The 10,800-nt window shown below is 32.1% G+C and overlaps 1 protein-coding gene across 1 annotated transcript; it reads left to right on the top strand.

Annotated features, from left to right (window-relative positions):
- Positions 1-7,429: 7,429 nt before the first annotated feature.
- On the top strand, positions 7,430-8,284 carry LOC122503360. The gene has a single exon (XM_043613865.1). The coding sequence runs from the start codon at positions 7,430-7,432 to the stop codon at positions 8,282-8,284; it is 855 nt and encodes a 284-aa protein (XP_043469800.1).
- Positions 8,285-10,800: the final 2,516 nt, after the last annotated feature.

The following is a 10,800-nucleotide window of genomic DNA, read 5'->3' as shown; positions in this document are numbered from 1 at the left end:
TTAACTTTCAAGTGGGTTTAAAGGGGTGTTCTACCTTACCGACCGAGTGTAGTTCCTGCTGCCACCGCTGGATGGCGCTACTTGCGAATTCCAAACTTGCTTGGCGGGAAATTTAAAATTTTATTTTTAAACTTCCAAGTGGCTTACAAGGGGTTCTCTGTTTTACCGACCGATTTTTTTAGTTCTGGCTACCGCCGACAGATGGCGCCACTAGCGAATTTAAACCTGCTTGGCGGGATATTTAAAAATTTATTTTCAAACTTCCAAGTGGCTTACAAAGGGTTCTCTGTTTTACCGACCGATTTTTTTAGTTCTGACTACCGCCGACAGATGGCGCCACTAGCGAATTCAAACCTGCCTGTCGGGAAATTTAAAAATTTTATTTAATAAATTCAAACTGCTTAAACAGTGAGCCGCCATTTTGTTTTACCGACAGAGTGCGGTGCCGAGAGATGGCGCCACAACTGAATCGTTTGTATTTCGCGGGCAAAGATGGCGCCATATTGTTTACACTAATAAGATTATTAAAATTTTAATAGATGGCGCTTGTAAAAGTTGTTGAAATCTATTATATTAAACATAACCTTAAAATCTATTATATTAAACATAACCTTAAAATATATTGTATTAAACATAACCTTAAAATCTATTTTATTAAACATAACCTTAAAATGTAAACCTTATTATCTAACGTAATACTAATGAAGGTATTTAATTAAATACAGTATTAATAACATTTCATACATTTATTATATTCAATATACAATATTTACACTTGTTTTACATTCAATATACAATATTTACACTTGTTTTATTTTAAATTCAATATGGTTGTATGGACCACCAATATACTTCAGCCGTAATTGTCCAGAACTAATAGCTTCTTGCATCTGATCCAAGCATATAGAGTCATCAGTGAACATTGGTACAAATCTTGAAGGCAGGAATGTATTGAATTTTTTATCCACCTCAACGACGACCTTGACTCCATACCTGGTGTTAACGACCTGGATCTTTGTTATAGGATACTTATGTCCAGGAGACAGCTCGGAAAGCGGCTTCGTAGGTAGGAAAGCATCCATGCGACCAATGGCGTTGATTTTGGTTAGATCCATCTTTTCTTAGAGATAATACTTTGTGAAGTTACAAAACAGAATGAGCTTTACAGCTCAAGGTGCCTCTATTTATACCCAAATATCACGCATTATCCCCACCATTACTTTCACGCATGCGCAGTACCCCTACCACTATTTTACGCATGCGCAATAGCTTTTTATGTTTGTAAAATACCCCCACTTTTTATTATTGAGCCACGCCCACTTTGTGACGTCATAAGACAAGTTTAGACTAGTTTTAACATGTTTAATAGTTTTACACATGTGTAATAAAGATAATAGGATAGGGAAAGGTTAATTAAAGTAAACATTAATAGACATTTAATACATTTATTCATTATATAGGAAATTTTCACAATCATTATAAAAATCTTTCAATGTACAATCATTGTCAACTTCATCATTATTTTCTATATTATTTCGTAGTACATTCGATGGTTGTATCAACCAATTTCGTAGATTACATACATTTTTAACAGCGCAATTGCTAAAGCTACGTGTGTGATTTGTACATGTAGATGAACTGTCTACACTTAAACTTTTTAGCGACGGACATTTAAAATCATCTAAATTAAACACATTCAATGTATATTTTTCGAACCATTTTTGTTTTTCTAAACCTTTTACATAAACGGTAGGTGTACCTATTAGTACTTCTTTTATTATAGGTTGTAATTCTTCATGACATACGTCACCAGCAGCCCAATCGATACCATGATAATTATTTGTAAGCCATCGATTCTCACATTTGTATCTTGCAGGCAATCGACTCCAGGCATATGGCGGCTCGAAGAGGTAGACCAATGGATGAGCATCTTGTTGAAGTGGTAGAATCGCCAACTCTTTGATGACAAACTCGTTGTATGGTCTCTTGAAGCACTGAATATCTACGACGTACGCCATGGTATCTGAAATAGAATAATGGCTCAAGCCTTAGAGAGACGCTCTCTTTATAGCCTTTCCCCCACCACTCCAAATACCCCCACTACCGATGTCGTGTACGATTGGTCATTATTTCTACCAATCACGTTACTTTTTTAACAACGCCGCTGATTGGTGTATACTGTATAATGCGGTCGTGAATTATAAGGCAATATGCAGCTGTATTGGCTGGAAAATTTTCACTTGCTTCAAATTCCAATCGCACATCTACAGATGCTTGTTTTAGAAATTCGTTTTGTTTTGAGCAATCAAAAACAGCCAATGGTGCATAATCTTTAAAGTTATTTCTAGTTAATAAAGGTTCAGATTCTTTTCCATAGTAGAACGGTTGAAAATTACAATACATTTCATATAATATGGAAAATTTGTTTTGAGTAAAATTTAAATTTAAATTTCCATAAGGATAGTATTGTGAGTTTAAGAAAAGTTTAACATTGAGAAGATTGCAGGTATCAAATAAATTTGCATACCTTTCTTGATCTTCTTTTCGATTTGTTTGAAAACCAAGAATAACATATCGAGGTTTTTCAACTTGTGTTCGCTTGCTGGGTGTAAAATCATGATACCTCGGATTAGCGTTGAAAAACATGATACCTCGGTTTTGATTTGAAAAACATGACATATCGTCGTTTGGTTTAAAGAACATGCCACGTCGAAAACAAAAAATTTTGATTCAAATTTTGGTTGGTACCACTGACCGCGAAACTTAAAATGTCTCAAATATTTAAAACTTATATGAAATAAATAATTTCGCTTCATAATATGTCAGGTCGAAGGAGAATTAGGTAAAATAATTTTTTATAACAATAGTTACAATTCCTAAAAATATCAATTCGAGAAATGCAAATTAGCGAAACAACAATTACTTTAAACTGTCAATGCGAAGAAAGCAAGTTTGCAAAAATAACAGTTAAAAAAGTTAATATTTTGTAAAAATGGAAATTTGCAAAAATTACAATTTACAAAATAACAATTCGCGAAAATAACAATTCTGTGACTTCCAATTCGCTATAAATCAAACTCTTTAAATTTGAACTTGAAATTCCAAATAGAACTGAATGTATCCCCGATTCAAATTAAACTTAGCTTGACGATTTTTAATTTTACATGTCAAGTAGAATGTAGTATTCGAGAATCCAAATTAAACCAAGTAGATACTTAAACTTAATTTTTGTATTTGGAATTGCAAGCTGATACTTTTACTATGTGCGAACTTGGAAATGCAAGTAAAAATTATAAGATTAGAAATTGCATGTTAAAACAATTCGAAACAAAAATTGAAGAGGACAATCCAGAATAAATCCATTTCAATTTTATATTGGATATTCGTTTCAGTTACATAAATCGAATTTCAAAGTAAATACCAGTAGACACCAGTAGATCCATGTTCAATTTCTACTAGCAACTGGTTATATAGGAAATTAAAATAAATTTCATGTCGTGAAATATTTGAAGTTATATGAGTAAAGTGCAAGGTTTTACTTTTATTTTAATCTCTTATCATATATTTTTTAAAAATGTTATATAACAAATCATTTTAAATTTCGCGGTCAGTGGTACCAAACAAAATTCCAATAAATCATGTTTTTCAACGCTAATCCGAGGTATCATGATTTTACACCCAGCAAGCGTGTTGAAGTTTTTACAGTCCACACATGCTTTTGAGTGGCAGGAATCATAGGATATTCATACAAATCCCATGATCTAAAACTCATTGTTATAAGTGAGTCTTTTTCAATGAATTTCAATAATTCAATTTTTTGTCGATCATTTACCATTAAATATGGAATCAACCATTCAACTTTATTAATAATAATTTTAAATTCTTCATGCTCTGCTGCTTCAATGTTTACTACAGCATTTAGATCAGTACGAGATCTTGTTAAAATAAGTTCATGTTTTGCATTTACAACAATCTTTCGATAGTCTTCAGCAAAACCAATAATCATACTTAGTGGAATATTTACATCAAAATATCCAGCATCATTTGTTACTCTGCTATCATCATCATCATAAGGTAGATAACCAGCATTTTCAGAGTAAATCATTTGATTAGGTGTTTGAGAAATTATATTTTTCATTGTGGTTGTAATACCAACATTTTTGGAGCGATCAATTTCAACACCATTTAATTCATAACGAATCTCATTAAACAGGTAGGAAATACCATTGCTAATTAACTTTGTATTAGTTACAAGCGTATTGTTAGGCTTAACAATTCTTCCAGTGACGTGTAGAGTACTTTTAGAGGGAAGAATGTACAAGTCTTGATGTTGAACTGCAATTCGAATCTCGTCACTGTTATTAAATGCTGATGACACGTATGGTTGATGTGCATGAATCTCATAGTGTGCCACAGAATTATCAAATTTTACTGGACTTAGAATGTTTAAAATCTCTTCCATTTTTGTTACAACAACAAATAAAAAGTATGTGAAAAATTAATTTTTTCCCTTGTTTTCTTGATAAACTCTTAGGCCGAGCTGCTTCAGAAATAGTATGTTCTGAGATGTTAGTCTCTTGCGAACTGATTGAGGAATGAATGACTTCTGACATGGTAACTCATTTATATAGCTTCCACCAGTTTTTCTATGAAATACAATTCCCATTACGTTGATTTAACGTGTAATCGAATTGTTATAGTTTCACCTCTAAAATTTATTAAGTCTCCGTCTTGATCAACGATTCTTATTTGAATATTATGTATTGTCTTCACGGCGATTGGAAGGTAAATGACGTGAGATGGAACTTCCACAATCTTATATCCAGCTGGTAAAATTGGAAAAAATTCTTGAATTTTGTGTACCTTTTTATTATTTATGTATGCACCAGTAGTAATGTTACATTCAATTCTGATAGCATTTACCTTAAGAATGGCTACTGGTACATCTGACGTATGAGGTATATTAGCTGTCAATATTCGTGGAGTAAATCCTAATAATTTACCAATTGAATCGTTTTGTTCAAAACTCACTTCAAGGCTGCTTGTTATTTCACTACGTAAAGTATTATTGTTAGGTTTGATTCTTACAATTTCAGATCCATTTTCAATAGAGTTTTGAATATATTTTTCAATATCTTCAATTTCATAGCTTCCAGGGGGTATAGTAATCACTTTATCACCAATATAAAATTTATTTTTACCTTGATCAATATTAGGAATTGAATTGAAGGTTAGTAATTCAACTAAGCCAAGTACATAATTTTTGTTAGATAATAATTCTATCGGAGGAAAATATTCTGCCTCCAGGACAGATGAATTACCTGAGATAGTCAGAGTAAAAGATTCTTCCATGTTGATGACTTTTTATAAACTGATTAGCTGGAATGACTTACAATCACTTATATAGAATATATTTTTGAGTTATTTCAAGCTGTCCACATAAGAATTTTAGACATAAATGACCACAATTAAAGCTATTATAATCTTGATAATTTTGATGATTATACTGTATTAAAGTATTGTAACCTAAGTAATTGACAAGTTCATAGGGTGGTTGAAGATTACCAAAACTATCAAAGTATACTGCTTTATTATTAACTTTTTTATATGCAACCCAATGAGTTCCAGAACCATCTTTATCATCTAAATTAATAATGGCGGATTCACTTTTTCGAGGACCACTTATAGGTAGTTCATTTCGCATAAAAACTCCTCGAAAATTGGAAATTTTCATTTCTTTAGCATATTTAAGTAAATCTAGATCTGTAAGTGCTCGTTGAGGTAGCTTTAAACTTTTTTTTTCGTACATCGTCTTTTAATACCTTGTCCTTTAACGTATGGTTTCAAATGAAGTCCCAAACCTTGTCGGTATGGTTTTAAATGTAGACCTTTACCAAGTGCAACTGCTTCCAACTCTCTATTATGACGCTGAGCTTCCTTCAACTGCTCTTTTGCTGCACTTGCATCATTAACAGCTTTTGCTACACCAGCAGCTCCCCCAGTAAGCGCTCCAAGTGCACTTAGACCAGCAAAAATGGGAATCAATGGTAACAGTCCACCAACTTTTGATGGCACAGGTAGAATACGAGGTGTTAAAACTTTTTCTCTACCACCTGCATTCCTTACAGCTTTTCGAGCTGTTTCAATAGCTGACTTTATTGTTGATCGAGCATCATTACCAGGAATTATTGATTTTCTTGCAGCATCCACAATTTTCCTAAGATTTACTCGCTTCTTTGATTTTATCTTCTTCTTCTTTAAACCCATTCCAAATTTTGATTTTGCTTTCATAGCGTTTGTTATTGCGTAAGCTGCAGCTCTTTCACTATATTGTGCGTCTGGAGCAAATACACGTTGCCACGCTTTGTCAGCTAATACTCTATCAGCAGCGTTTCTTTCTTCAACGTTTTCTCGATTTTTCGAGTACGCAATATCGTGCTCTTTACAAGCGGCGTCTAATGGATTAACACCTGGATCACCTCTGTCTAGACGTTTTGCTAACTTTGTACCTGGTCCACAATATTGATAACCTGGCAAATGTAATTCAAATGGTAACTTGTTTATAAGTTTATTAATTAAACCTTTTCCTCGAGAGCGATGATGTATAATCATACCTTACTCTGTGAAAGTTTAAATTAGAATGACTTGTGAGCTATATAAGCGCTGTATTTATACCTTTAGCGGCAGTCTAAATCAGGATGCGGTTCAAGGAACAACTTCACAAGCTGCCAGTCGTCAATCTAGACTCGATTGTTGAACAACAAGAGAAGAAAGTGAAGCGTCATGGTAGCTTGTTATCAGGTAGTATTCGAGCTATTTTTTGTGGACCATCAAATTGTGGAAAGACAAATGTACTCCTTTCTTTAATTTTACATCCTAATGGTCTTAGATTTGATAATATTTACTTATACTCAAAGTCTTTACATCAACCCAAGTATAAATTCTTGGAACAAGTTGTAAGTAATGTTGAAGGAGTAGAGTATTTACCATTTAGTGAGCATGAAGAAGTCATTACTCCTAAAGATGCAAAACGGAATTCAATATTTATATTTGATGATATTGCTTGTGAGAAGCAAGATAATGTAAGGGCATTTTTTTGCATGGGTAGACATGTTGATGTTGATTCTTTTTATCTTTGTCAAACATATGCCCGCGTTCCTAAACATTTAGTACGTGATAATGTTAATTTACTAGTTCTTTTTCGTCAAGATGAGAAAAATTTAAGGCATGTTTATGATGATCATGTTAATACTGACATGACATTTAATCAATTTCGAGAACTATGTTCAACATGTTGGAATTCAGACAAATATGGATTTGTAGTAATTGATAAGGATTCTGATTTAAATGATGGAAGGTATAGAAAAGGATTTGATAGCTTTGTAACACTATAAATATAAGATCATTCCTAAAATATTGTTAGTTCAATATGAAACCTTGTAATAATAACATGTTTCATAAAGAAAAAGAATATCTTCATCAAATTGCTAAAGCTAGCGAGGCAATTAGGCGAAAACATCGTATGTTAAAATTAGGAAAAGAAGAAGTTGAAAATGTGCTGACTGAAACTTTTAAACCGATAGTTCAACCCTTACAAAAAATTATTAACTTGACAGACACTGAATATGAAAATGTCAAGATTGAAAAGAAAGAGCAGAAGATAGATGATAGCATAAACTATGAAACTGAAAAATCTCTAGATGATGATAAAATAAGTAATAAATTTCTATACTTATTAAATCATAATAGAAAGCAATGTTTAGATTCAACATACGGCATACGTAAGCTAAGTGATGGATCACTTATGATTGGTGATTCACCAATAACTCTTGAAGATCAGATTGTTAAAATTGGTGATAAACGATATCTTCAAACACCTGGATTACTTGAACTTTTATTCAAAAGTAAACCTACCAGATCGTTTATAAGTGAAGCTGATGAAAGAAACTATAAAGAGATTCTGATTGCTACTAATGCACACAAAAAGAAGTACAGTTCCTCTGAATCTATACGTACAGATAAGAGTTACAAGTATTTGAATTTTATATCTCAATTCTTCCCTCGAACACCTACCAAACAGCCATCTGTAAGCGGTAGTTCATTACCTAAATTTATGATTACAAACAGAAATTTTCAACGAGAATATATCTATTGGGATGATCCGAATGAGTTGGTTGACCGTCTTAGACTATTAATGGCTTCTGAAGCTGCTGGAAATCCTAGTCACAATAATGAAATCATGTCTATCATTGAGGAACTACGTGAAGCTAAAATTATATATTAAGATATGTTTTAGCAAATATCATTCATTTCAACAATGAGCATTGACGTGTTCGGACATCCTCTCAATCAAAGAGGATCAGCAAGACGAGGGCCTCCTGGAGTTGGTTTTAAACTTAATTCTCAAGGTAACTTTGACGTTGAAGGAAGAAAACTCTGTAATCTTGCTAACGCTGAAGAAGAAAACGACGCTGTCAATTTAAAACTTGTACGACATATGATAAAACACGAAGTGCGTTTATTGTATGAAGCTAGTGCCTCACTTAGATCAGAGGTGGACAATAACAACTTATTTCTAAAAGTTCTTGAAGACTCTATTACAGAAAAGATAAAAAATTTTGAAAAAGATATAAATCAAGACTTATCTTATCGAACAGCTGAAATTATTAGTGAACTGGATACTCGCTTAAGTGCTCTTGAGAATGAACAACAAAAAATTAACAGTAGTGAATGAACTTCATACTCAGGCTAGAAAAAATTATCCTCGACGGCGAGTTGAAATGCGTGATATTGATGAGACCTGGCAAGCAGATTTAGTAGAAATGATACCTTATTCAAGAATAAATAAAGGTTTCAAGTATTTACTAACAGTTATAGACATATTTTCGAAATATGGTTGGGCTGTTCCAGTAAAAAGTAAAAATGGAAAAGATGTTTCTCATGCAATGCAATCTATATTTGCTAAAAAACGTATACCAAAAAACTTGCATAGTGACAAAGGAAAAGAATTCTATAACTCACAATTTGAAGCATTAATGAAAAAGTATAAAATAAATTTTTACTCAACATACAGTAATATGAAGGCTTCTATTGTTGAACGGTTTAATCGAACACTAAAAAGAAAAATGTGGATGCAATTTAGTTTACGAGGAAATTACAAGTGGTATGATATATTGCCTACTCTTATTTCCAACTATAATGATACAAAACATAGAACAATTGGAATGAAGCCTAAAGATGTTACTTCAGAAGACGTTGAAATTTTAAAAGAAAGGATCTCTAAACTGAGAAAAATTCCTTTAAGACGACCAAAGTATAAAATTGGTGACAAAGTTCGAGTAAGCAAATATAAAAACGTTTTTGAGAAAGGATATACACCCAATTGGACAACAGAAATATTCACCGTGGATCAAGTTATATCAACTCAACCAGTGACTTACAAGCTCAAGGATTACCAGGATCAACCCATCAGCGGAGGATTTTATGAAGAGGAACTTCTTAAAGTAAAATATTCAGATATTTATCTTGTGGAAAAAATTCTCAAGACACGTGGAAACAAAGTTCTTGTCAAATGGCTTGGCTTTGATAATTCTCACAATACGTGGGAAGATAAAGCAAATGTATAATCTATTATTCGCAAATCGTCCCTAGTAACTTAACGCAAATGTCAATCAACCAGCAAATCAATCAAAGATTAATGTTAGCGTAGAACCTCTCTATAAATCAAAACTACTTCCAACAACAGACCTTTACACTGCCAGTGCCAAATTTAATTAACATTAAATCAATAATGAATCAATAATGAATCAACAATGAATCAATAATGAATCAACAATGAATCAATAATGAATCAATAATGAATCAACAATGAATCAACTATGAATCAATAATGAATCAATAATGAATCAATAATGAATCAATAATGAATCAACAATGAATCAATAATGAATCAACAATGAATCAATAATGAATCAACAATGAATCATTAATGAATCAATAATGAATCAATAATGAATCAACAATGAATCAACAATGAATCAATAATGAATCAATAATGAATCAATAATGAATCAACAATGAATCAACAATGAATCAATAATGAATCAACAATGAATCAATAATGAATCAATAATGAATCAATAATGAATCAATAATGAATCAACAATGAATCAATAATGAATCAACAATGAATCAATAATGAATCAACTATGAATCATTAATGAATCAATAATGAATCAACAATGAATCAATAATGAATCAACAATGAATCAATAATGAATCAACAATGAATCAACAATGAATCAATAATGAATCAACTATGAATCAATAATGAATCAACAATGAATCAGTAATGAATCAATATTAAATCAGTTGGCACTGGCATTGTAAAGGTCTGTTGTTGGAAGTAGTTTTGATTTATAAAGAGATTCTACGCTAACATTAATCTTTGATTGCTTTGCTGGCTGATTGGCATTTGCGTTAAGTTACTAGGGGCGATTTGCACATTTAAATTAATATAAGTTTTAATCATATGTTATTATGTATATATGGAAGGATTTTTTAAATAAAAACACATGGAAATTGTATATAATTGCATTATTTATTAACAAACCTTTTATTTTTTTACAATCATGTTTTACAAAATCATTCGTCGATTTTCGGGATCGCATAATGTCCCCACGGTAGAGTGTCAGTACTCCCCGGTAACAAATATCGTTTGTCGTCTTGCGGACTTAAGGCTACTTTTATCTGTTTTACAGTTTCGACATTGTGTAACCGCGATCTAATGTTATATTGCGT

Source organism: Leptopilina heterotoma, unplaced genomic scaffold (genome assembly GCF_015476425.1).
Source record: "Leptopilina heterotoma isolate Lh14 unplaced genomic scaffold, ASM1547642v1 Lhet_26, whole genome shotgun sequence".
In the NCBI taxonomy this organism is placed as follows: domain Eukaryota; kingdom Metazoa; phylum Arthropoda; class Insecta; order Hymenoptera; family Figitidae; genus Leptopilina; species Leptopilina heterotoma.
Note: the sequence above shows the minus strand (reverse complement) of the source record. Positions and strands in the feature narration are given on the sequence as shown.

Coding starts and splice junctions, on each gene's coding strand:
- LOC122503360 (XM_043613865.1), top strand. CDS start 7,430: ATGAAACCTTGTAATAATAACATGTTTCATAAAGAAAAAGAATATCTT.